The sequence below is a fragment of the Poecile atricapillus genome, chromosome 1 (genome assembly GCF_030490865.1).
Source record: "Poecile atricapillus isolate bPoeAtr1 chromosome 1, bPoeAtr1.hap1, whole genome shotgun sequence".
In the NCBI taxonomy this organism is placed as follows: domain Eukaryota; kingdom Metazoa; phylum Chordata; class Aves; order Passeriformes; family Paridae; genus Poecile; species Poecile atricapillus.
Window position 1 is genome coordinate 26,331,466 of NC_081249.1, and position 27,831 is coordinate 26,359,296.

Below are 27,831 nucleotides of genomic sequence, written 5' to 3' on the forward strand. Positions count from 1 at the left end.
CCTTTGGCACCTCCTATATAACTTTCACACATGAAATGTTTCGTTTTCAGTTTTTGTACTTTACTCTTGTTGAGACTAAACTGTTGAAGTTGTCCCAAGGAAGAAAAATTAAGTTTTGCTGCTCAGACATAATGTAGCTGCAGGGAAATACTGAAAGCTTGTGGGTTGAGGTTTGTTTGGTGGTTTTTTTTTCATTTACCTGATATCTGGGAGATGCAACCAGCTGTTTCCACTGGGAGATAAATGTACACCAAAAAAGTAGGCATATCTTTCTACAGAAGAGCAATCTATATCATAGAATTTTTTCCCCCTAAATCCATAATGTCTAGAAAATTACATTTAAAACAGTTCAGAGATAAAAAACATCACTTGCAAAAGTGGCTGTTTTGTTTAGCTAGTTTCAGAGGTAGGAGGGCACAGTTGTGTGTGCTAATATATGTATTATTACTTATGATCAAATTAACGCATCTTCAGGAGGATTCACACGGAGGTTGAAAGACTGTGATTAGCCAAGTGTGTGCTCTTAACATGTTTGCAATGAAATGGGTTTGCCTAATTTGATGTCACTCAATGCAATGATGAGTAAAGTTCGCCTTTATTCTTTCTCACCTCTAACTTAGTAGTTTTTACCCTAGTGATAGGCTGACACGAGGAGAGATGGCTCTTGCAAAAGCTCTGCATTTTCTCTCTGGTTTTACTGATTTTCAGATTTTCTTGCATTCATATTTTAACTGTAATTTACTGCAACAACTACTCCTTATACATAATTTTGTAGGGTAGAGGTGGTTTTTTTCCTCCTTTTTCCCCCTCATTTTCCTTGGAGGGAGAGGGTGTGTATGTGTATGTTTTGATCTTGTCTAAGTTAGTGTTGAACAGTGTTAAGAAATCCAGCAAGCATGAAGACCTGATTTAAGGAGGTTAAAATATAAACACTTATAACTTGGGATGTGCTCTAATTATATTAACTATACTTGGAATGTTTTTATGCTAGAGTGTACAAATTAAGAGATATATCTTTAATTAAGATTAAGATATAAATTAAGACATTAATATAAGAGAAGTATGTAAAGTACTAGTGTTAGGATAGTTTCAATCATTTCAATTGTGTCATTTACAAATGTCTTGGAATTCTTACCATTTTCCAAATAATTTTATCTTTACTGTAGGTTATTGGTACACCTCAGAGACCTTCAGCGCAAAATACTATCCTGGTAGGAAGTCCACATACACCTAACACACATTTTGCATCACAGAACCAGACTGGAGATTCTTCACCTTGGTCTGCTGGGTGAGCAAAATGAAAGCTAGAAAGGATTAATAAAGTATTGGAACTTTTGTTTTAAATGTTGTGCTATAGTGTATGCACTCCTCAGGCTAGCAGTGTGGGAAAGTCTTTTCCTTTTCATCAGGGGCACTTCACCACTGAAGTCTGTTGTACTAAAATAGGGAGTAGTCACACAATAAAAAGTACCTCTTCATTTCTTGTATAAGAATGCAGAATATTTCCTGTAAGCTCTGGTAGATATTCTGACATTACTAACATTTAGAGAATTTAGCTCTTAAAAGGACACAGGAGTTTGTCTGACTTGATCCTATGATTTCTCTTATGCTGGTGTATTTTCAGAAGAATATGGTATATTTCTGATTGAACAAGGGTATCCCAGAGTGTCATGTGAAATAAGAATGTAGTCCTTTTGAGAAAAAATATTAAATACAAGGAATGCATTCTTTTGGTGTGTTTTTTTCATGCGGCTTGTTTTTAAGGGCATCTTGTTAAATGTAGTTGCTTTAAGACTAAATTTATTATCAGTGGCCTGTTACACATAAATAGATTTCTGCTTTGGAATTATATAGTGAAATGAGATGTAAGAATCAAGACTTCCCCTTGCTGAAACTAATTTTGTTGATACTTGTATTTTTCCTCTAGTTACAAGGAAGTTTTTATTTAAAAACTTTGAAAAGCAGAAAACCTTGTTATGCTGCTTGTATCTTGTAACTTTGAAGTTCTAATAGCAATTTCATATACTGTATAACTTCAAATCTGTGTTACAGTAATAGTGTAATGTTCAGTGAGTTCAACCAATACCAGACTTTGTTCAGTCAGTATCAGTATCACACTGCATAGAAAATGCTCAATCTATGTGCTACTTTAAATTAAAAATAAAAATTTTAAAAAAGGACAAAAAAGTTTTCTCCTGTGATTCAGTTTCAATGTGATTCAGTTTCAATGTTTTAGTATTTATTCTCTTACCTCTTCTTGTCTTGAAGTTTGGAATGTTTTCTTTATTGACTTCTTCAAGAAATATCCCTGTTGTTAATTTATTGTCTGCTACTGGAGACATTTCAGGCCAGGTTGGATAGAGCTTTGGGCAACCTCACTGGGTTGAAGATACCCTGGCTCAGTGCAGGGGGGTTGGACTAGATGACCTTTAAAGATTGCTTTCAACCCAAACTATTCTATGATTTTGTGATTCTACTGGAGTTAGCACACTTGGCAAAAGAATGAATTTATATTGTGTTTCACGTCAAGACAGTAGAATTGTTTGTAAATACTGTAAATTGTAGGGGAAAAAATGTAGAAGGGAAGGTTGGGAAGGGATAAGAAGCAGAAGAAATGGAAAGGCTTGGGTTTTTTACAGCAGTGTGCCTGTATTTGAAAAAGAGACATCAAATATTCCAAAGTTTAAATCTTCTTAAAATATATATTATACATATATTTAGGAAGCGGAACAAAAAAGGCGAGAAGAATGGCAAGGGTTTACGTCATTTCTCTATGAAGGTTTGTGAGAAGGTACAAAGAAAAGGAACCACCTCATACAATGAGGTGGCAGACGAGTTGGTTGCAGAATTCACTACCACTGATAATCACATTTCACCAAATGAATCAGTAAGTATATGGGAAGTCAATTAATGTGAACTGAATGGGGAAAGAAAAATATATTTTTGAGATTTTTCTGGTTTTCCTTCTGCTAAATGAAACAGTTCAGATATTAACTGAGTTTACCCATTTGCTGTAATATGTTTATTTTCAAATATTTTTGACACAGGTATATTTTTGATTAATGCACTGTGTCTACAGCAGGCTTATGACCAGAAGAATATTAGACGACGTGTCTATGATGCCTTAAATGTCCTTATGGCCATGAACATTATCTCTAAGGAGAAAAAGGAAATCAAATGGATTGGTCTACCTACTAACTCGGCTCAGGAATGTCAGAATTTGGAGGTAAATGCATTTGGAAGTTGACAATGGATTTGAGTAAATGTTTGCAGCTTTAGTATGTTTATAAATATATAAATATAGTATATATACTATATATAAATTATTAATATAATATATGATAATAAATATAAAATAAATGTTTAATATGTTCTGATACAATATGTGCCTATAATGTGCCTGTAATCTTCTGAGATAGCAACTTAGAATATGTCCCAACAAGAATATGGTCCTCTTTGACTCCTTTTATTTTTTGTATACTGAACACACACTCTTCAACTTCCAGATTGTTCAAATGTGTCTTTGTTTAATTTTTCTATGTCAAAAAAACAGCTTTTACAGTACATGTGAAGTGGTTCTGAGTGGAAGGTAGTAAAAAATTAATGTGTATTTCCAACATTGCAGTAGTGGTACTCAGGAGTCGGGAAGATTTGTTTTCTCCAGATGCCAAACAGACAGTAGATCTGTGATGATAGATGTTGCATGTGGGTCAGTACGTATAGGCATCTCCATTGCTGCAGGCCTTAGCTTTTTGTGACAATTCTCTTATGTGAGTATGTCAGACTTTCTTATTGCATGCCTTGGGAAAGAAGTGAAATGCTTTATACTGAAACAGATTCATAAGTTCTGACAGGATTTTTTTACTATCCTGGGATTTGCAAGATAATAAAGTTACTGAGGTTTACTGAAGTAAATTCACTTCATCAGAACAGAGTGAGATGTATTTATTCTTAATAAGTCTAAATTTCCTTTGGCAGGACAAAAATCAATGTAGAAGGTGTTAAAGTGAGGGGGAAATTGGAACAAAAGTGTTTTGGAGCTTTACTATAAAGGGATAATTCTAATTTTTGTTTGATTCTGATAATTGATTTTTCATTTACTACTATAATTGCTATCTAGATAAAGTTAATATAGGGTGTCTAATCATGAACTGAGATTTATTTGAATATCATCCCAAGTGAAAGTGGTTAGTTGAGAGAATGATAATTGGGGCGTAATTAATCGGGTGAGTATGGAAGGTGAGGTGGTTCCAAGATGACAGTGCTGTGTGCTGATCAGGGAACAAGCTAACTGGAGGGATTTTAAAAGTAGATCTCCTTGGATCTGTCACACAAAGTATGGCATTGCCAACAACGTTGGAGCAAAAGAAAAAAGTGTGGCTCATCCAGCTGGATTTGATGTGATGAGTGATAATGTGCTAAAGAACAGTAGGATAATATTAGTACTGAAGTAAGAAAAAGCAGGTTAGAATGTAATAATGCATAGTGAAGGTTCATGCATTTAAGGTGGAAGCAGTGGTATCTTCTGATTAAAAAACTAGTTAATTGGCTGTCACAAGAGGAGGAGAGAGTTCTGTTAACCATTGAATAATTAAACCACAGGTGTAATACAGTGAGTTTCTGAAAGCTAATGTTTAATTTGTAAAATTTTTGCATCTAATGAAGTTTATTTTGCTATTCTATCTGATACTGTTTAACTTCATTCTTACACTGTTGAAAATCATGCCAGAGAGTTTGTAAGGAATATAGGAGTTTGAGGGCTTCCTCATAAACTGTTTGTTGTTATAAATATTCTTGAACTTCTCCTTTGTGTATAAATTAGAATGTTAGACTTGGTAAAATACGGCATGATAATGAAAAACAAGAGTGTGTGGAGCGATTAATAAGGTATGTAAGGCAGTGTAGTTTATGTGTATGTGATAGAAAAAAAGTCTCAAGTGAGTTTTGAGTTTTTTGGAGAGAAGCAGTTATATACCACACTATATTTACCAGAAATAATTTAGGTGATGTAATCACAAAGTGTGCTTCAAGATGCTTTGAGTTTGCTTTATGACAAACTCTCTTTTTTACTGTGCCAGGTAACCGAGCACTGCGAGCAGATTCTGTCACCTTGTCACCTAAATCTGATTGTCTATCATTAGAGTAACAGTCTGTCAATTTAATCCCTGTGGGAATCTGCTGGGGAGCTTCTACTAAGAAAGCCGCATATTTCCTAGCTTTTTGTCTCTCACCTTTTTGTTACTATTTAACACATATTAAATACTGTGAGGCCTTAACCTTGGGCTCCATAGCAGCTTCATGTCTTTAACTATCTCTCATGGATCATCTCCAATACCTCCAATATCAATAGACTTTATGTCAAATGGATCCTTCTTGTCTATCTTTTCCTCTTTGAGAGAATTCCAATAACCTTTTGGTTATAAGGTTATAACCTTATATAGGTTTATATAGGCATAAATTCTGTTTGCAAAGATGTTTTTATCTTCTTCACAGGTCGTTGTATTTTATTCCCCAGGCTTATAGTTCTGCTTTTTGTTAGTTTCCATAGGTAGTACTGATGTGTTTTGATAGTTAAGTCTCTAAATTATGTGTAGAACCTTAATGATTGATTGCTATATCTCCTACTTCTAGTTCTCTGGTATTGAAATGATTTTAAAGGGAGAAAATGTTGACATAAAATGCTACTTAAAACCAACAAACTGACCAGTCCTTTTTATCTGTCTTAAGGTGGAGAAACAGAGAAGAATCGAAAGAATAAAGCAAAAACAGTCTCAGCTACAAGAACTCATTCTACAGGTACAGTCAAGGTACTCTTGTCTATAGGGCAAGGTAACTTATATCTGTATTCCTCTTGTTTTATCCCAATCTGAGGGATGGGAAACTTCTAGGAAGACTAGAAGTAAATTTCAGGATAAGGTGTATGCAGCTTTATTTAACACTGTAGTTTAGCTGGGACCATGCTGTTGGCCGTTGCTGTTGGGGATGCCATCAACCTTCTGTCAGTTATGATGAATTTGTTCAGAGTTTCAAGTATGTTTAAACAAGGTTTATGCTGATAGGAGAATGATATGCATATCATACTCTCTGAATTTTTCAGTTCAGTTCAAGAACTGAACTAGATACAGGTAACTAGAATTTTCTTCTGTGCTAGCATCCATAGATAAAATTATATGACTGTAGAAGTTGTCTGTGATAATGCTCTGCATTGTGCCTCTCTGGAGACTCACGGTCACTGGTGTGTACATGGCTGGACCCCTGTGAAACAGTGGCTGAGCTCCTTCCCAGATTTCCCTTACTACACTTGGGGAAGCAATAGTCTATTTTCCAAGTCACTGTGCTGCTGATCCACAGAAATGTGTTCCTGGGTAGTTGTGTTATCTACTCAGAAAGAATGAGAATCTCAGGGATGCAGAAGTACAGACAGCTGCCTGATTTTTATGAGTTTCTGTGTTGGCGTCGGATTTTGGTCTTAATTCTTGTTTATTTCATTTGATTTCATGACCAGAAAAATATCTTTCTTTGTTTGGTTGCTTACTGTATGATTTATAACTTGAGTTTCTATGGTTTTTAATTATTCAAATTGCTAGTTTTTAAAATGGGAGCATTCCATTGCAAAAAGCAATTTTGCTAAGATGTTAAAGTCACTGATTTTAAATGGGCAATTCAGAAACCTTGGTATTCAAATCCCAAACATTAACTTTTTTATCATATAATTAATTTCAGTATTAGCATGAAGGAGTATTTTTTGGAAAACAAATGGAGAGGAAATAGGATGCTTTGCAAAAATTTATTTTTCCAATCATTGTTCTCTCTCCATTCTGCCAGGGATCTGTCCAAGGAACTGTCCTGATGTAGTTAGTAGAATGTGTGTGCTTTTTTTCCCTCAGTAAAGTTTTACTGTGTTGAATTTTTAATACTCTGATCTCTGACTCTTCTTGCATCTTAACATATAAGAATATGGTAAACACTCCTTTTCTGCATTTACTTGCTGCAACCATTGCTGAAATCCTTAGGGATTTTGTTAACGTGATCCTAAAAGCTTCATTCATACTTTGATATCACTGTTGCTTTTTCTAGCAAATTGCCTTTAAGAACCTCGTCCAGCGAAACCGTCAAGCAGAACAGCAGGCAAACCGACCTCCACCTTCCAATTCTGTCATCCATCTGCCATTTATCATTGTGAACACCAGCAAGAAGACAGTGATCGACTGCAGTATTTCAAATGACAAGTAAGCTAACAAAGTTTTCCATCTGGCTTTTGGTAGAACTCAGAGTTCATATAGATGTTCATGTAGATTCGTTAAAGATTAAATACAAACTTAATTTACTTGTGCCTTTTGTATATTGAGAACATGCACTTCAGACAGCTGTTTTATATACCCTTTTAATAAATAGACTAATTTAATTGATTCACATTTGGTAACTTATTTAAGACTTGCAATCTAGAGATACCAGGCATCTTCCTTGACGTTTTATGTCATACTTAACCAAGCAGTGTTTTCCTTTGGCTTTAACACCATGAAATGCAGCCAGCGGAACTGAAAATGGATTTTGCTTTCAGGACTGCTGTTCTCCACTTTTAGTTCAAAAATCTGCATTTTTCATCAGCTAAATAAAAACTGAATGTAAGCAGTCATGAGCAAATACATAAATCTTGAAAAATTTGATTGCTTAATGTGATGCGTCGCGAACACTTAACACTGTGTGTAAAGCTTTTGAAATGCTGCAGTTCCTGAAAATTGAAAGGTAGTTAAAATTATTGAAGTTAATTGAGACATTTTTTCTTCTCCAGGTTTGAATATCTATTTAATTTTGACAATACTTTTGAAATTCATGATGATATAGAAGTACTAAAACGAATGGGAATGGCTTGTGGGCTAGAATCTGGAAGCTGTTCAGCAGAGGACCTAAAAATTGCAAGGAGTTTGGTTCCTAAAGCTCTGGAACCATATGTGACAGGTTAGTTACTCCAAAAAGAGTTGGTATTTTTCCTCCTTAATATGACTCGATGAAAATATCTTAGATCAGTTAATTTCCACTGGTTTGTGGTAGAGATTTCTATCAAGTTCTCAAATTTATCTGCTTTTTTAGTGTTCCTTAACATGATTGATAAAGAATGGACTCTTGCTCTTTGCAAAACATTTTGCATCAAGCCACATAAGTAGATATTTGAAGCGTGTAATCCTTTTAAGAGAACAGTATTTGTTTGATTCACTTGCAAAGGCAAAAGGTAGTAAGTGCAAGCATATGAAGTCATCTGTCTTCTTTAAAACGAATGGGTTTTTTAAATGTATTTTGAAATTTTGTTGTTGCTTGCACTAGCCTTTTTTAAAATTACACTGTTTTGGATACAGTACATAAATATATTTTGTTTATTTGGACTTTAAAGGATTAAGCATTTCCTTTAAAGGATAATGTGTGTGTTTGGAAGGGTTTCTGAAATGCATGTTGTTTGTTTTACAGAAATGGCTCAGGGATCAATCAGCAGTGTATATGTCACATCTTCATCAGGTTCTGCATCAAACGGCACAAGATTTTCAGCCAGGTGAGATGAAATTTTCACTTAGTTTTTAAAATCTGGGGTCATCATAGAAATTTGGATATTAAATGGTTTATGTAACAAATTCTGTTTTGATTAAATGTGCTGTGGATATGTGTTTTGAGTTTATTCTTAGATGTCACTTCTATGGTGGTTCTCAGCAGTGTTCCTGTATAGTGGAAAGGTGTTAGAGTGGTGTTATGCTTGAACGTGTTTTTGTTTTTTGTTTGGAGGTTTTTCCTAGTGTAGTTTGTGACAAGAAAACAGATACTTCTCTAAAGTTACAGTATTGGAAAGATTACTTCTTGATCATTAGTGTCTAACTTTGAGAAAGATTTTGATCTTTGGGTTTTAAACAGCAATCAGAAGCTGGTAGCGTGTTAAACCATAACTAGTATTCAACTTTGTTACTCACTAGTTTCTTCCCTGCTGTATTAATCAAAAAGCTGTCCTTCTCTGAGCTCCACAAGGTTTTAAAATGAGTCAAATATTCAGCAGTTGGTTTCTGTGATCTCTAAGGTCTTTTCTAGCCTAATTGATTCTCTGATCATTGAAACGTTTGACATTCGTAACAAATGCTTGAAATAAGTTCTGCACGTTTTGTGCAAGGTGACTGAAGCTTGAGTGAGAATTCTGCCAAAATATCTTTAGAGATGCTGAACAGTACCTGAAATCTGTGTTTTCAAGTAAGTTTCCTTCTGTGGTAATGAGCATGGAATAGTGAAAAAGAGCACCATGTGTTTTTAAGACTCTGAAATTTGAATAGGCCACTGTTAGCCAGAGACCAATAGAAAACCAGAGGCCGACTGAGGTTCATTATTTTGGTGAGAGTACAAGAATTTCTACCATTTCCATTTCTTAGGAGTTTGGAAAACAGCAGTGACAAATTATGTTTAATTATAGGATATATATGAATATTCATGACAATAGCCATGAACATTCATGGCAATACAAGTTGCGCTGCCAAGGCACATAAAGACATTTATTTAATAAGGTCTCTAAAGAAAGTTTACAGAAGTCTGAAGATGCTGCTACCAATGCCTTCATCCCAGTTTCTTTGTCTTACTAGGATACTCAGTTTATGAAATCCAGTTCTATTTTTATCAAAAAGAGAGGAGAACCGATTTTGGGTTTGTACTTTCAGAGTTTACAAAAGGACAAGAATAATATCTTTCGTTTTGTTTTGTTTTGCTTCTCTTTTCTTTTCTTACTGCAGACAATTATGGCAGACCTGTTGTAGGTCATCCGAATACAGCTAGGCAGATATCTTAGTATCTTGCTGCTGAATAAGTGTGCAGAACAGCAGAAATTCTTGAAAGTGTCTCACTGGATATGTTTTTCCTGTGAGCTGATAGGGTGTACTTCTGCAGTTTCATTCTGCATGATAGACTATTGAATTGGCTCCATACAGCAACAAGTGTGCATGGTTGGATATGTGCATTAGCTGGATTAGCATTTAAAAAGTTACTAGCAAACATATTTTTGAAAGGAATTTTTATATGATTAATGTCTTTCAAGGGAGATGCTATAGAGATAAGGGAGATACATTTTGTTATTTGAAATTGTGGCCAAGTTTAATAGTTTAGCGAACTATTTAGAAAGTCAGCAATTAAATAGATTGGCAAAGTAGCAAGTAATAATGGAGCTAGGAGTTTTCTGGCTCTATTAAAATAAAATACTGCACAATGAGAAGAAAACAGTTTCAAATTAAAAATACAGCACGTGACAGTTTGCTATATAATATCAATGAGTTAAGGAAAATCTATTAATTCCTCAATTTTCCAGGTCTTTGAATCAAGATGAGAGATTCTGAAAGACATGATTCACTTGCAAGTGTCCAGTGCTACACAGAAATACCAAAGAGCTTAGCTTTAACCTTAACACTAAATGTACTTCAGAAGAACCCTGAAAAACATATTGATAAAGTGCCCCTGAAAACCTAATTAACCATATTAAACCTAATGAAAGAAACCTAATGAGAACCACTTCAAAATTACTTGAGACCGTTTCAGCTTTTTGGAGACAGCTTGGACATACACTAAAGATAGTTTATAAGTGGCAGTGTCAGATTCATTAAAGGAATGGACTAGATATGGGAGAAATCATGAAGCAATGCCAACTGGCTTTTTTTTTTTTTCTTTTTTTTTTTTCAGTGACTTTTCCAATGGTGGAGATGGGATGTTGGCTACAAGTTCCAATGGATCTCAGTACAGTGGCTCCAGAGTTGAAACACCAGTTTCTTATGTTGGGGATGACGATGATGATGACGATGATTTTAATGAAAATGATGATGACGACTGATGCCCTTTGCTTGTAGACTATTTTTTGTTAAAATTCAGCAGGCTTCAGGAATAAATTGTTCTAGGGAGAAGTGTCTCAAATTACTTTGCCCCATCCCCCAAGGAGAATATTGGTAAGCAGTTCTGAGTTTAGAAATTGCACCTCTGATAAGCAAACAAGGATTGTTTTATGTAGGATATTTTTAAATGTGGTGTGGATGTGTGTTTTTGATACCAGTGTGTTAATGCAGAGCCTTTATTTACTCTTGTTTTAGGGGTTTTTGGTTTGTTGGTTGTTTTTTGTTTGGGATTTCTTTTTTACTTGAAGGAAAAATAATTTTGCCCCAAATGTTCTTTCAAAGTTTGCTAAAGAAAATGTAGACACATCATTGAGAAATAAAATACTATCCTTCTGTGGAAAATGAATACACTGAATGGCAATTTATTTGGAGTGTATTTTGATTATGCCACTTTTTGAGGGATAGTGAGCTAATGTAGTAGTGTTTTTTGTTAATCATGCAGTGTCCAAAGAACCAAACAAGAAAGATACGTCCTACTTTTTTTACATGTTAAATTCCAGGAATGTTGTTATGAACTTATTTTCCCTTAAATTATATCTAACATTATGATTCCATCAAGTTTATATACTTTTCACTGTATGTTGGGACATATGAATAACAAAGTTTTTGGCAAATGTTTACTGCCAGTTGGTGCAGCTATATAAAATGTCTTGAAGGTTTGGAATGATTTATTGCTTATGGTAAAATTTGCCTGATTTCTTACAGGCAGTCTTTGGAAACTTTTTATTATATAGTTGTTTACATACTTATAAGTCTATCATATAAAGACATGTACTGAAACAAATGTTTGTATTTGTTTCATAAGCATCTTCCTGTAATCTATTATAAAGTTGAAATTAAATATAGAGAATGTTTTAAGTTTTTTAACTCAAAATTTGTCAATCATTTTTAATAGTTCATTTTTATAAAAGGAATTTCAGGGCAGGTGGTAGTCTTTTTAAATTTATTCACAAACAATTAACTGCACAAATACTGTCAGCTGCCTATTCTAAGACAGTAGTCTTTTTATTGAAACACAAATAAACTTTTCTGTAATATTTTATGGAATATAAAGAGACTATAATTGTTTGACTTGTTTAACCTTGGCACTGTTAGTTTTTATTAATAAAACGCGCATGGGCATTTTTAACAAGCTCTGTGGTTTTTCTAATTCTAGGATTATTTTAGAACATTTCACTTCTCGTCACAAGACCTAGAATTAGCTGTCTTGGGATGCTGCATCTGTGCTACAGAGGGCCCAGAGTTTTTGCTTTGATTTAGTAATTTGCCCTTAGAGCTCCTGATAACTTAGGATGCAAAAGGCAATAACTTACCTGGTATATTCTCTTCTTTCACACCTCCTTATTTCATCCATGTTGCTCCTCAGGTCAATCTTAGTACTCCAATCTAGCTTCTGTTTAAAATTCCATGCCTAATGTCCTAACTTTTCATCCCATACTCCTCAGTCCGAGCTTTCTGTCATATATTCCTATGTCCTCGAGAAAGGTTTTAATCTACTTTGCATGTACTTCCTCCTTAAACTGTTTTGTTAGATCACATCCTCTGCTGGCACTTGCGAGAGTGTACTGAACTGGCTCAGTCACTGCAGGCTACTGTCACAGGCAGGATTTGATACTTCAACAAAGCCCAGGGTGTCCCTGCAAAGTATTAATAACTGTTCTGGCTGTGGTAAGGGTTCCTGGATGCACACTTAAACCCTGTGGTAAATGTCAAGTGTGTTACATAGTTGTTTTTTTTCCTTGAAGGGATTATGCATAGACAAATCCGCTGTGGGAAGGTGGGGCTCAGCATGGAACAGCTGATACACCCTGAAGGTTTTCAAATTCTATCAGACCTTGTAACATGAGTGAACGTAGCAAATTACCTTGTGGAAGTGGGGAAAGATGTGGGGGAGAGGAGAGTAGTTGAACGTTGTGCTTCTCAGTGAAGAGGCCGTTCTCTGCAGTGCTAATGCAAAGCACAAGGTTCTTGTTGTGGATGAGAAGGTTGCTTCAAATTGCCTTTGATGTTGAATGGCACTTCAGTTTACAGAGGAACTTTGATTGTTCCAGTTTCTCATTGCGTTCTCCAGCGTATGATCCAAGATTTACCTGCAAAGAGTGAGTAGAGGGATGTTAGGGAAGAAAGGCTGAAAGAATCTGACAGTTTTCTTTTGGTTCTTAGTGGCAGAATAGTCCTCAGATAAGATAAGGTCATGGTGGGGGTGAAAATGTGACTAAACAAACATTTTTAAAATGTTTTTTCTTTTGCTTGGTGATGAATCTGAAATGGAATTTGATAATTTAAGCATAGGGGTGGTTTGGGGGAAATTATTTTTTATTATATTTCTGGTTGAACTTGATGATATTTAAAGATTTTCTTCTTAACAATTCTGTGATTCTGTATAACCTTTGTTTTGGGAGAGCTTTCTAGTAATGGCAGCAATCAATAACGAGAGAAAGTCTACAGACTTTTTAAATAGTTAGCTTGATTTTGAGCAGTCACTTGGGTAAAGTGTTCAGGTGAAAGAGGAGGAAAAAAAAAAAAAAAAAGACAAAAGAGACCAAAGGCAAGGGGCCAGGCTGAGGTGAATTTGAAGGAAATTTGAAGAAGTAGATGGAGAGTAGCAGTAAAAAAAGAACAGAATAAAAACCAGGGTCTATACAGAGGAACATAAAAAGAGAGGAAGGTGTAAATTGGAAAGAATGAGAAAACGAAAGACTAGTCAAAAACTACAAAAAAGAATAGTAGTAGAAACTTATTTTAAAAAAAAGGAAGGTAGAGAAACACATGTTTAATAATGTCAGGCATAGCATGAAAGGAACTGGAAAGTGAAAGATAACTTTAAACTGTATGGGTCCAATCTCTGAAAAAAGTGGTTGCACATATACAGATGGAAAATGAAGATTAAGTGCAGGAACAGAACATAACAAGAAATTGTGACAGTAAATTGTTGAGGAAATCTATGGGAGAAAGTACTGTAAGGAGATAAAAACTAGAATTCAGTATAAGAAAGATTAAATGATGGTAAAGGGCTCAGTTTGGGGTAAAATGTGGCGAGAAAGGAATGTATTTTTAATTCCTTTGCTTAGCCAGCATATTTTCATGATGTGAAGAAGAGGAAAAGAGGAAGAGTTGCAAAGTGTGTATTTATGCCTTTGAAATGGTCTTGCAGATAAGTCCTGGGAGCAGTGTGTATCTTCTGTGCTTTCTAAAGTGTTACTGAGCTTTGAAAGACTGATTATTTTGACATGTATAATAAGGATTTCTTGAACTGTTTCACAAATAATCTGTTTTGTTTTCCCCATAGGAATTTGTTTTAACCAAAGAGAAGCAGTTAAGACTTCAGAAAATTAAGGGGTTTGGTTTGATTTTTTTTTTTTTTTTTTTTTTTTTCTTTTAACTTTCCTTCAATGAAAGGTGGCAACTGTTGCAGAGAGAAAAAATACATGTAGCTGATAGGGTACTGACTCCTCAGGGATACCCATTTATTTATTTGAATGAAAGGATGAATCTTTAATGAAAGGATGTACTGTCACGAATCTCCTCATTTCTTAATCAGTGAATACATAGGTTGTAAAATCTTCATTATTAATGAGAAGTCTGAAAATTGGATGCTACTTTAATATAGAAAGGGCAAAAGTTAAAACCAAAACCAACCAACATAACGTAACACTACTGGAATGTTCACCAGTATAAAGCATATACAGTTTTTCCCAGATAGATTTCTGTTTACTGTAGGGATTTCCTTTCTCTTGTCTGCTTATGAGAAGTGTAGTAGGACACTAAGTGTAGTATTTACGACTACATTGAGTTAGCAACTTGTCACCACTTCTCAGCCCTGTCTGCTTCCAGAAAGATGATGCTACTATCACACACACACTTTATTGTTGAAGCCTTAATTGTCATTCATTTATCAGGAAATGCAAAGATGAGCCAGCACATTGAGAGCAGCCTTTTTGTGTTGTTACTTTCTAAATTTAGGATTTAAGGTTTTTCCTGGGTTTTTTCAATAAGCAGCAATGCATGGATGTTTCTGACTTCAAGCATTTGGTTACACTGGAAATTCCTGTCTGGCGTGACAATGGTTCTCACCTAGCACCATCTGCCTCTAACTCAGAACTTTATCAACAATTGGAGAAAATCATGCTGATTATTGATGCACAGTTTAGCTGTGGTAAAGGCACAATGTTCTGATTTGGAAGAGAATAAAGAAGAGAGGCTGGCGTTAATTGAAAGTCTCCCATGTAATACCATTTCAGGTGCTTTTCTTTGTTCTGCCATGACCTTTTTGTTAAATTTTTGGATGTTTTCGACATGTTGAAGTCCAAGCTTAGGCTGAAAATTTTGATCTTCTTTTATCATGTTGCTGTGTACACATCATAGTACATTGCTGTAAATCATGCTGTTTCATCAGCCCTATCTGGTCAGAATATCTGCATTGTAGCATGTTAAAAAGACAGAAAGGTTGCAGACTTCAGGCAAGATTCCTGTTCTTTATTCATGTAAACTTGAGAGAATTTATTAAAAATAAAGCAGAACATTAAGCACATATTCTTAAAACAGGCAACTCCAATAATTAATGTTGGGCAACTTCTGATGCTGATTTTTAATGAACCTTAGAATAGTTCTTACAGACTAAATAATGCTACAGTGCCAGTTTTTGAAGTGTGAAAAAGTAAAATGTGTCAAAGATGTGAGGAAGTCCTGTCCAAATGTGTGTGGTCTAGACAGCTTGAGATCAGCCCTTAACCTTGTATTAGAAAATCTGTTGAAAGAAACAGCTAGAAGAAAATGAGAAGCCTGGAAGATTAATTGTTAATGACAAAGTACAGAATAGGTTTTATCAAATGAATATGGGAGGAGATTGCAAATGTTTAGCTGATTAAGGAAACAATGGCTATGCTTCAGCATACTTAAACGTTTTTAATTTCATTGCATTCTGATTTTAAATATGTTTTACAATACCTCCATATTATATGTTAAGGGGTTATGAATTACTTACTGCTGAATCATTTTTGTGGCATTATCACTAAACAGCTGCATCAAGTAAGATTTTACTCCTATTTAACAATTTCTTCAACAACCCAGAAGAAAATTAAAAAATACTCTGAAGTAGTACTGGTAAGAAAAGAAGTAAACAATGAAGAGGAGAGATAAACGTGAATTGTTTGGCAAGCAGGTCATATCCAAAAATGTTACGGTTAAACTCCACATCTTGTGAAGAAAGGATCCAAGGTACACTTACAGGAGGAAAGACTATGCTGGAAACACAAGATCCTAAAAATGATCCAGGGCATCAAGGTAGATTATAACTGTGTATGTCTCCTACACTGTTTTGTGAGGAATTAGCTAATCTGAGTTTGGATGTGTAGGTAAAACTAATAATGGATTGGAAAATGGTGTTACATCCGGATACATTCTGTGAGACCAGAAGTGAGCAGCTGCGTATTTGTTAGCATCATCATTTCAAAAGGATATTGGAAATATCAGAAAAACTCAGAAGAAAAGCCCTTCCCCCAATTACTTGATTCCTAAAGTCAAGATCTATTACTGTGAGATTTAAGGAACTCTTATTTTGGCGTGTTTAATAAAAAGGGGGGAAATTGAGAGATTAGTGGATTTGTGTCAGGTCACACAAAAATATACCATATCAAGGGGCTCCAATATCTGGGGAAAAAGTGACAAAAGATTTAAGAACTGGAACTTGAAATCAGAGTAATTAAAATGAGTTACCCAGTTGATGATAGTAATAAACCCCTGGAACATATTTTTATTGGAATGATGACATTCCCACACTGGTAATAGTAGGACTACATGTAAATATACAGATTAATGAATGGTGTTATCCCACATGTTTCTCCAGAATTCAGTTCTTTCTCAGAGGTATCACAGGATCCTAAAAAAGGGAATTTTCAGCCCAATTTCTGCTCTTAATAAGTTTGGCGCATCCATAGTTATCACTCTGGTAAAAAAAAAAAATAATTAGAAGAAAAGTGAAAAGTCTTCATTCCCCGTGAGAAGAGTCTTTCAAATCAAATTGAAGAAAAGGGCACCTGTTCTTTCATGCACATATTTATTTTACTTTAAACAGAATAATCTTGTCTGAGCTTGAGATTTTGTGCCTGAAAGAAATGAAGCTTGTGAAGGGAGCTTAGGTGTGCAGCAGAAAATATTTTCTGCAAGCATTATTGATGTAGCTGTTACTTTACATCCAATTACTGAAAGTAGCACATGGTTAGCTTTATTTGTTGCAGAATCAATTTCTGCTTGACTTTTATTACAGGTAAGAGATTAAAAACAGCTCTGTGAAGTGGTGGGAGGAATTCCCAAGTGCAATAGCAATGACATCATATGAGACCATTAAGCAAAGACTCAATTATTAATATCTAGTACTTGGCAATTCTGAAAGGTAGAGGAGCATTTGAACTTGCTGTAGTCTTGTAGCCATAGCACAAAGTCCTTTAAGCTTCAAGATGCTTGTATTCAGTGTTTTTCTCCACTGTTATTTTAATAACAGACATTAGGACTTTACACTTTAGTAATTTACCACTGCCATGAATGTTGATAAGAAGGAGGTGTGGAAAGTGCATCTCAGAGCAACTGTTGTGTTTCTGTTCTCTTCACACTGATCTTCAGGAGTTTTAACACCTTTAGCAGATAAGTCTGGAAACTAAAAAATATTGGATATAAAAATTCATGGTGTTAATGTATTACTTTCATGGCCTATTTAGCATTCCCCATGCCTTTTCTTCTGGCTAGCCTTGCTGTTGCACAGTTGGTAGGAAAAAAGGGCAGAGCCTGGCACTGTGCAGAGCTACTGTGTGGTCTGTGATACTGCCTTCCTGGCCCCTCCACTGCTCCAGAGGCCTGGAATAACACCCATCCCCATCCTAGTTGATCTATACTCAGGAATTTGCATTTGCTTGCAATTCATTCTTAAATATGCTGCTTCAGTTTCTCATGTAGCCTGATGGGTTTTTTTTCCCTGTTCACGTGGTGTGGTCTAATCAAATACTGCTACTGAATGTATATATAATAGGCGTATATGATTATACCTAGATATACATATATATATATTTATATATGTTCTTGAATGTGTGTGTATCTCTCTCAAGGAATTGTATTCTTGGAGTAAAAGTGCTCGAAAGACTGATAAACGTGTCTGGTTTCAAATTTGAAAACAAAGCTTTTAAATCAATTCCTTAACATGCTTTGTGCTAATGTTAGCTACTGCGTAGTAATAATTATTGCCATGTGTATACAACTGTTAGTCTGTAAGGCTTGTCAGTCTCTGACACTAAATTAATTAACTGTGACTACACAGTACCTTGCAGCTGCTGCTGTACAGCTGGCACTGGTGGCTGGGGTCCTCGGTCTCCAGGGTGAAGGTGATGAAGCTAGAGAGCTCTTAGACAGAGGAGATGTCTCTCTTCATTTCTCCCCTCTCATTGCTGACATTTCCTGCTTCTTGGCCTCCTTCCCCTGGATTCAGATGCTTTTTAGTTTGTTTAACTTTTGCCAGTCATGCTTCTTGTGCCTTGGGCAGGATGCCCTGCCTGTTTTTCTTCCCGTGTGCTTGTTTTGGTCTGTATTTTGTCATTTGTATGCCTCCAAAATGCTGCTGTGCTCACTAGATGACTCACTTGTACATAGTGTTGAGTTGTGCCATGCAGTTATTAGTACTACAAACTATTTGCTTGATGGGCATTCTGCTGTTTAAGTGTGCTTGCATTTGAGGTTTGGGCAGACTAATATTAACTACACTTTTCTACTTCAGCTACATTAGCCACAAGCCTTGCTCTTTGCTGTTACTATTTCTGATTTCAGTAAAGAAAGAGAATAATCTCAGATGGCTAGAAGTTCAAGCAGCATTTAAATTCAGGATGGCAATCTTTGCACATAGAAAATCAGATTTGGTGGATCTTTTTTTGATGTCAGAACACATCATTGTTTGGTCAGTACAGGGATGCTTCCCTTTATCCCATCACAGGTCTTTCTGTGAAGCTCTGGTCTAGGCTGTTCTGAAGCTGTAGCTTTGCAGGCACACAATCCATAGGGAATTTGTTCAGCATATTCCTGTGCTGTGGTTGTAGGGCTGACTGGAATGTGAGCTTGTGCCGCTGCATTGCCCAGCTCAGTGCAAGCTGTAGATATTAAATACAGTCAAGCAGAGAGTCTAGAGCACCAAGGGAAGAGTTCTTGGTTTTCTTGGAAATATTTATATGTTCTGTTTGTAAACAACATTTAACCAAACTTGAACTGAGTTACTGTTTTATTATGAAAAGTATTTTATTGTTTTCTGTGTTATTTTGGAAAGATGCACCTGTGTTCCAAAAAGAATATAAAATTGATTTTCATTGTCTCTTAGAAGAAAGGCAAAATTACTGTAAAATTCACTGTAAAAATTGAAACAGAAAAGGCCAGGGGGAAAAAAAGGTTTTATATTAGGAAGCATTTTCTTACTGGTTTTGAAATGCAGAATTTTTCTAAGAAAGGCTCAAATATCATTTTTGAATTTGAAGATTAAATATACCCCCCCTCCAACTGGATTCTGTCTACAAGCCGTCTGGCTGAATGTTGCTGTCGTACAAGAGGTGATCTTTTACATTTTCTCACTTTCTGAAATGTCCAGGCAGTGAAGGTGTAAAATCATTTCTGCTCCTGAAGATGGTTTTTTTTTTTTTTGTGTGTGCAGTGTTTATTCTCTGGCTGGAACATCCTGGACTTCAGGTAACATTAATATACTACACAGACACAACAATCCTGTCTCTTTGTATTGCATGTGATTCAGTCAGACTTCTCAAAGTTTAGGTTCACTTAAAGATTTAGTGTTATTTCAGCATCTTTCAGATTACTCCAAGTAACCCAAAACTCATCATTGCAGTACGGGGCTATTCTGCTGAGTAAAACAAAACCATCACAAAAACAACAAACACAACAACAAAACACCAAACATATAAAAAACCCCAAACAAATTACAACCTCTAGTTAAATGAACCGTTTCTTGGATGTAGCTGGATGTTACAGTCTTACCAGTCATTTTTATTACGTTATATACATGGAGGTAAGTGGTACAGTGAAATCTGTGAGCTAGAGGACAGATTTCAAGTTCACTTCTTTTGCAGTCATTGATATGTCAATTAAAAAAAATCTGACTCAGCTGACTAGTGCAAAAAGGCAATGCCTTGGGATACAGATAATTTTAATGCATTTTTATACATCCTATACAACAGAGATTGAAAACGTAATTACTTGCTAGTATTTCAGAGTATTGATTGCCTTTTCAAGCTATCTAATTTCTCAGTAGCCAAGATTTAGTATCATACATCAATTATTCGTTATGGTTTGAAAAGTGATTGAAAATAATTGTTTGAGTCTATACTTAATGTTCTTTGAAGGAACAGCTGCACCCTTTGGGGGAAACTTGTTTTGTACAAATATTTGCATGAAGGCAGCAGCGTCCTGTAGCCATGAAATATTAAGCTATATACATTGAGATAATCTTCATCTTTACACGTGGAGAGTAGGATCTTGATTTTTAGCTCTGTAGGCCATCTTGCAGTAGGAAATGTCTCTGCACTGTAATTTATATGGGAATCATAGTGAGAAAATAAATATAGATGAATGTGATAAAGGTTAAGTTTACTCTTCGTACATCTTTCAGAAGTGTCTCTGTTGCTGCTCAGTCTTCTATTTTCAGTTTAAATTCCACTTTTCCTTCATACGGATCATGAACATTATCAAAGGTAATTCCAGCTCCAATGATTTTGCACACTATTTTAAGTTCTACATTCCTTGTAATGTTGAGAAATTTCACAGCTACCAAGGGATTGCTGTAGCTGGGCTAGGAGAAGAAATTAAAAAAACAAATTAAAAAAAACCCAGAAAATACTTAAATTTTACACTTACAGTTTAAAAATGTGATCTTGGAAATAGCCTCTTTGTTTCTCGTAGGATAGCAAAGATGCTCCACATGTTTCACCTTACATAAATAGAAAGAAAAGTTAAATACAGGAGCACCCACCTGGGCCTTTTTCCCGTAGTAGGGGAAGTAGTGCAGGTTGAAGGTGCCATTCACAGGGTAGTAGTCCACCTCCAGCGGGCGAGACTCCTCACCCTGATTGTAAAACAAGAAAGGAAGAAGCTCTGTTGGTGAGGAAATCATGGGCCAGCCCAAGGCAAGGGTTTTAGGGCTGTTAAGTGTGAGTTAAAGCTCAAGTTCAGCAGGCTGTTTAGCACCAGCCTTATTTTTCAAGTAAAAGTGGGAATCTCCCGCTGTTACTATTGCCAAGAAAAACAGGCAAGTGTCCTTTGGTAGTGGCTGGGAATTCGGTGAGTTGGACTTGCTGTGTTGAGGTGTGAACATCACTACAGGGAGCTGAAAGCAAACAGCAAATGTTCTCTGCAGCTTGAAAATGCAATTTTTCAGGTGATTTAGAATGAAGCAAACTTGGAGGTTTTTCCTTAGCATGTCAGCTGGTGCAAGAGCTTGCAAAGAACTGAGAATATTCCAAGTATTTGGGATCTGATTTTCAGAGCTGCAAGGGTATTTTTACTGGTCACCACTGCACTTTCTTGCTCTCAAAGCTGCAGTGCTTGAAATGTGTGAGACCCAGACCTCAAACCCTTACCACATATGAGCAGTTCACCCTTGGTGCAGTGCCATTGCCAGGGTAAAACTTGATGATCTGAAAAAGAAAACACATTTGGTCATCTTGGAAATTGTTTTGAGATAAAACTGGGCAATCAATTATTTGAGAGCTGAGCTTCAAAGGATGCTTAGTATGTTCTTGTGGAAGGCTTTCTCAAACAAAGCATCTCATTTATGTAGGTGAAAATCCGTTGTGGCTGGATATTTAGGAAGCAGGACATGGCATTACCTGGGATGAGCACTGCTGATAGGCTCTAGCCTGGCCAGAGCAAGTATCATTGCACCTCCTGCATGTCCAGCTCACTTACCCACCCATACCACCTGTCCTTGCTGATGCCCAGGCAGCCAGGGGTCTCCTAAAGCTGTTAGTTGTGTGTCAGTAAAGGAAAAGCTGAAAATCCATGCTTTTGATCTTATCCTTCTTAGAAAACCTTTGTTTTGGCAGAAAAACCATTGGATTAGTTTGATCCTACAGAGCTAGAGGGGGTTGCATCCTGTAGAGGCAAAAGTGAAAGGGGGTGAAGCCCCCTGGTCACTATTCACATCTTTTCCCTGCTGGGGATGGCACCCAGTCTTGCTAAAGAAGGCATTTTTGGAAAAAACTTGTTTCACCAGACAGAGGCAGGGGTGCAGCTCCCCTCCCGGTTACGGCTTGCACAGATTTTTGGAAATACCTAAGGTGCAAGCCAAACAAAAAAAATGCAGTGTTTTTTTCTATCAGAAACTGGTGGGGAATTTGAGCCCTTCACTTTCTACCCAAACTGAATCAGAAGGCTCAAAATTTTACCCAAAACCAAATATAAAGTGCATATGCCTTTGTCTACATCCTGAAAAAAAAATTAAAACATTGAAAATTCCCTTTATTCCTTTCCAAAAAATGTATTGATGGTTTTCCCTGAGAAAAATATCCTCCAGATTTGAATTTTGGCTTTATAGGTTCTTCTAAATATTTTCTTTGCTGCCTGGAGAAATAAGATATCACCTCTCTGAAAGCATATCAGTTATTGTCACATCCTGATGCCTCAGCTGAAGGCACAGGAATGTGGTATTGCAGGATGAAACTTTTGGTGCTAGTTTGTGGCCTACAGAGGCACTAACTGAGCTAAACTAAACTGAACTGAACTGAGCTATAGAGAGTCACTTCAGAGATCACTGTCATCTATTACTTTTGTAGGAATGCTAAAAAAGTTTGGATTTCCCTGGTAAGTCCAGAGGTCTGTCAGGGAAAAACACATAATTTTTGATTCTCAGTAGAAAGTAGAGTTTAGAACCCACAGCAGCAAAGACACAGCAGCTCCCCAGCAGAGACTCAGCTACTCTTACTTTTTTCTGCTCAGCACCTTGAACTTGTACTTACCCTGTTCATTTTTATAATAAAACAGGGTTTTCCTTCTGGAAATCCAAAAGTTGGGTCTGTGATGCCGGAGCAGTTTTGAAGCATGTCTGAGGTAAATTTGCAGGATAGTTTTGTTTTATTCGGGCCATCAAAGGTGTCCTGGATGAAGTATGTATTATTGGTGCAGTTGATGTTCAGGTGCTGAGCAGCTGGTGTATATGCTAGATGTGTGAAGGAAGAAAGAAAAAAAAACAACCCTCTGAAGCTTTTCATATGCAAATTATACATCACAACATCAGGCCAGAGATTCTGTCATGGGAGACTGTACTTCAAGTGAAGTTGGGATTAGATGGAACAAGGAAAGTTTAAACTTTTTAGGGCTTTAGTTCAGTTTTGTTATGGTTTTATTTTTTTAATATCCAGCCAAAGCAAAAGAAAAGAGATTGAATTGAGTTAAGGCTGGCAGTTTGTGTTGATAGCTCCATATAAAGTAAATTTCAAATACAATTTTTCTCAATATGTGTGTGAGAAACATGAAGAATTATGATATTAAGACTCAATAGGAATATAAACATGCTAAGACATGAACAGGCAATTGGAGCACATAACCTACTTTGAGTATTCCCTGGAGACACCATGCTTTATGAGATTTATTATGGCATTTTGATGTTTGTAGTCACAGACAAATTAATTACATTAATTTAGATGAGACTAATTTTGAAGACCTATTGTCCTCTCTCTTCCATCAGACTTTCTATTGGTCTGTTTTATTAAGACTGTTTAGGATTAAACAAAGTAAAAGCCCTGAAGCAGAGCCTGGATTTTAATAGATGTGTACATCTATTGATGATTCATGAGGTGAATTGATTTATAGATTTATAGATTCATGATTTATAGATTCATGAGGTGATTTGCTCATCCCTTTCAGAAGATGCACTTTCCAGTCAAAATCTGTGGTTTGGGAAGGGCAAATGTAAAATGGAAGCACTGACCTAAAGTCCTCAGACCTAGAATGGGAAATAAGGCAGCACCTTTTTCCAGTATTATGCAAGAAATTTAATTTTTACCTGTCAGAAAAGTGTGAAGAGTTGTCACTAAACCTTCCCAGGTTTTGTTGTCAGATACGTTGTAATAAATTTGTAGTCCTCTATCCCCATAAACATCCGGTCGTAAAGTTACACCTTCACAAGGAAGAAAATGGAAGACAAAGCAGAGGAGAGGTGCCAGGCACAGATTTGTTTATTTAAATTGACAGTAGCAATTATGCTGCATCAAGACTCATTTTAAGTGTGTAAGATCCTCCAGCCTTTTTTGGGGAGGATTTAACCATATACAGAAACCACCTCAGCTGTGAGTTGTTCAACCAAAACCCTAAAGCTTGTGCTGCTGCCGAATTATTTTCTTTTCACATCTATCCATGCTGTTACAAGAAGAGCTTGTAAAATCATTCCAGCAATTGCACTGGATTTCCCCAGGACTTGTTAGCAATAACAGTCACGTTGGGTTAAAGAAACAGATCATATGGCAGCACAAGAAAAAACTTTTGAAAAAGCCACACATAATATGTCACAAGAATTGTTTTCCCAGCAAACACCAAACTTCCTGAATACTGGGAGTGGAAACTTCAAAATAAAAAAAGTATCTGACAGAATAATTTTTAGGGCTGTTTTTTTCCCCCCTCCCATTTTGGAAATAAGCCATTGGGGTGTGAAGTTTTATCAGTGTACTTATCTGAGGGTCTCTGATCATCTCCCTCTTTTCATGTCCCACAAATCTGTATTCCTGTATTTGTCTTATTTTTACTTCCTTGACTACTGGCACAGCACATCCTGCTGACAAGGATCTGCTCTCCCAGGGACTTTCCATGGTGCTGGGGGAGCATGGAAGTACCCACCCCAGGCTGTTCACCCCATCACCTCTACATCTTGTTGGACACCCCAAAGCCCTCTGGTGCTTGGGGATTTGGAGTAGAACCTAGGACTTCCCCACGGACTGACCCCTGCCCATGGGGAGAGAAGGTGACCTGCAGGCAGAGACTGATCACCCGAAGAGCAAGATGAATAAATGAATATATATATATAATTCATATTACGTATTCATAAATGTATGGATATATAGGCATATTAATATATCAATACAAAAATAAATGTGCCAGATTTTTTTTTAAAGCCTGAAAGTGTTTTCAGGCAGAGGTTAAACTTTGCAGGGATTGTCTGGGCAGAATTGACCTGATTTATTCCACGTTGGTTTCCCCACAGCCCTGGGCTCTGCCAATGCCTCTCAGCCCAGGGCAGCCCCACGCAGCAGCTACGGGACCCTGGCAGTACCTGGGGATTTCAGCTGGTCTTGGTAATCTGGCTCGTACGGATTAATCGTCCTCATTAAACAATAAATGGAGAGTGCAAACAGCCCTGACATCACCACGTAGAAAGCCAGGTAGTAGAGGCTGATCCACACTGTGGAAAAGAACAAGGGCAGAATTTCAAACTTTGAGCAAGGCTGTGCAGTGCTCTCTCTGCAGCCAGGATGATCCTGACAGCAGCAGCTATCTCCTTTCCACACTTGTCCCCTGGGAAGTTCTCCCTGTAAAGGGATAGGTGCTTTGGACCATTTTCTCTACACTCAAAAAAAATATTCTTAGAGAAAAAAATTGTATAATTCTACAAGGATTTTTGAAGGAGTTGGTGCTGAGCTCAGATAATTTAAAGTTTAAAGGTTATGTGGCATCTTGAAGTAATTTCACATACTAAGACCATTTATCTACTTACTACTCATGAACTAAGTGACACAGATGACAAGGTATTTCTTTGACAAACCCACGTTGCTTCTTGTGTTATTTGGATGACAGATGACAGTACTTCAGGCATTTTGGTTTTAGACCCATGTCATTTTATTGCCTTATACAGCTGAAATCATCAACAGCAAAATGTGCCATCTTTCTACTTAATTCTGCTGTGAGATAATGAAGGATTAATGGTGTGTTTTTGTCTGTATGTTCATAAGGTGTCTTACACATGACTGGTGCTGTACAAGCAGCCAGTGGTTGTTTTGGACGGGTGCTATTAGAAACCTCTACTCGTAATCACAGGTGCCTTGTAGCACCTTCTTTACCAGCTTGAAAGGCTCACATTTCAATTGCATTGTCTGTAAAATTCTGGTTTAGGAGTAGCCAATTAACTACATGCACAGGCAGGAAAAAATCACCTGGAAACTTGCAGCTACTCCTACAGTCTGTGGGAAGAGTATGGATATTCCTTACAATGGTCCTGGCTGCTCTTCCCAGAATGTAGATCATAATACAGATCATCATTGTAGACACAAGTTTGACTGTAGGAAGGGAGGCTCAGCTGAAATACTTGCTTTTGTAAAATACATGCTGGTGTGAAATACCTGCTGGTATGAAATACATATTGGTATAAAATACATGCTAGCGTGCAGTGGTAAGATACAAGATCTACTGAGCAGACAATAATTCAGAAAGGAATTTCAGAGAAATGAAACTTGTTTCCAAAGAATTGGACAAACTCACCAATTAAGCAAATTTCTCAATGTACCTGAACCGCCTTTTAATTAGCGATGTCAAAACTACACTATAACCATCACTCCTAGCTATTAATAAGTTTCCTGTTCATGTGTTAATTTTTCTCCTTTTGAAGTATTTGGTTGAAAACCACTTTGGATTCATGCATTTGCAGGAATTACACGGATCAATGTTTTGATCTACTTGATCCAGCTGATAGAGCTGCCCAAAAAGTGGCTTAGAAACACATATGAGAACTGCTGGCTTCAACATATCTACACTGTGTCCCACTCATTAGGACAAGACCTTCCCCCACACAGTTTTTAAGTCTGCCAGAAGGAAGAGAAGGCTCTTGCAGGTGAACACCTACCCCAGTTAATTAAGGACCTTCCCATGAAGAGCTTTGTTTCTGGATTCCAGACGAAACGACGGAAATCTGCCATACGTTCGCTGCAGGTCTTCTTTTCATTTAAAGTTGCCATTTTCTCAGAAAAGTTCCCAAAAATGTGTCCTCCTTGGAAACTAAGGAATTCAACTGCTGCCCAGACAGTCTACCAAGAAAAAGACTTTGGGTTTTATACCTTCTTCTCCACTGAAGGTCACTGAGATTGCTTCCTGCGCCAATGAAAGCCTCTGCTCACCACTATCAACCTTTATAAAGGGTGTTGATAACGCTGGCAAGGGAAAGTTTGTTCCTATCAAATGCCCTTCTCCTTTCTCTTGACTTCCTTAGCAGGTCAGCAGAGTTACGCATTTTGCCAAGAGCCCGTAGTGTTTGCGACAGACTCTGTGTGATAGCTGTTATCAGAGCAGATAAAGCAACAGAGAACTTGTTTCTCTCTGGGCTTTCTTTTTTTACCTTTTTTTCCAAGTAACCTGCAAGTAGTAGATACAGTGCTCCTACTCCAATGTGTAGCCATTTGTTGGGACACAGGCTATTGCGGGGTGGATGGTTAGAAAATAAGTAATTGCTTTTTAAATATACAACTACTTTTGGAAGCTGTTTGCAAGCAGATGGAAGACAAGAAGGTGGTTGGGATTTACTAAGAGTGCACCACATCCACCAGTCTGTGAGATAAGTGGACTGGTTGGCAAACATAGAGGCTTTCCATTTCCACATCACCCAGTTAGACATCCACAGAGCTGGTGGGAAGCTGTGCTTTGGTTTGGGAAAGACCAGGGAATAGATGGCAGCTGTATGACAGCTGGCACTCAGCATGTGGGCATCCAGCTTCAACCAGTGGTGTCCCTGAGGGGCCAGTACTGGTACTGGGACACAGCCCAACTCAGTCAAGCCAGACTCACAGAATGGTTTAGGTGGGAAGAGACCATAAAGATTACCTAGTTCCACTCCACCTTGCCAAGGACAGGGACACTTTCCACTAGACCAGATTGCTCAGAGATCCATTCAGCCTGGCCTTGAACACTTACAGGGATGGGACAC

The 27,831-nt window shown here is 36.9% G+C and overlaps 2 protein-coding genes across 9 annotated transcripts in view; one reads left to right on the forward strand and one right to left on the reverse strand.

Moving 5' to 3' along the window:
• The window catches only part of TFDP1 (transcription factor Dp-1), a 38,361-nt gene extending 26,334 nt beyond the window's left edge, over positions 1-12,027 (forward strand). For 6 of the 7 annotated variants that reach the window (XM_058852850.1, XM_058852836.1, XM_058852815.1 and 3 more), the window contains exons 5-12: positions 1,167-1,288; positions 2,722-2,887; positions 3,080-3,226; positions 5,728-5,796; positions 7,078-7,229; positions 7,793-7,959; positions 8,464-8,545; positions 10,693-12,027. In XM_058852850.1, the coding sequence (XP_058708833.1) occupies positions 1,167-1,288; positions 2,722-2,887; positions 3,080-3,226; positions 5,728-5,796; positions 7,078-7,229; positions 7,793-7,959; positions 8,464-8,545; positions 10,693-10,840 (1,053 nt within the window). In that variant the 3' untranslated portion in view covers positions 10,841-12,027. The remainder of the gene's footprint in view (positions 1-1,166; positions 1,289-2,721; positions 2,888-3,079; positions 3,227-5,727; positions 5,797-7,077; positions 7,230-7,792; positions 7,960-8,463; positions 8,546-10,692) is intronic. The other variant, XM_058852859.1, reaches the window with a different exon arrangement.
• Positions 12,028-20,562: 8,535 nt separating this feature from the next.
• On the reverse strand, positions 20,563-26,922 carry ATP4B (ATPase H+/K+ transporting subunit beta). Of its 2 annotated transcripts, none has more exons than XM_058864498.1 (7): positions 26,758-26,922; positions 25,195-25,323; positions 23,935-24,048; positions 22,889-23,088; positions 21,512-21,568; positions 20,905-20,997; positions 20,563-20,724 (listed from the first exon to the last, which is right to left on the reverse strand). In XM_058864498.1, exons 1-7 carry the CDS (start codon positions 26,867-26,869, stop codon positions 20,563-20,565), a joined length of 867 nt encoding a protein of 288 aa, XP_058720481.1. In that variant the 5' UTR covers positions 26,870-26,922. The 2 variants fall into 2 exon arrangements, with proteins under 2 accessions (XP_058720481.1, XP_058720472.1); XM_058864489.1 differs by having other exon boundaries at positions 21,506-21,568.
• Positions 26,923-27,831: the final 909 nt, after the last annotated feature.

Coding starts and splice junctions, on each gene's coding strand:
- ATP4B (XM_058864489.1), bottom strand. CDS start 26,869: ATGGCAACTTTAAATGAAAAGAAGACCTGCAGCGAACGTATGGCAGAT. Junction 24,049..25,194: donor AGACCAGCTGAAATCCCCAG/GTACTGCCAGGG, acceptor TTCCTTGTGAAG/GTGTAACTTTACGACCGGAT. Junction 23,089..23,934: donor TCTTCACACTTTTCTGACAG/GTAAAAATTAAA, acceptor TCACACATCTAG/CATATACACCAGCTGCTCAG.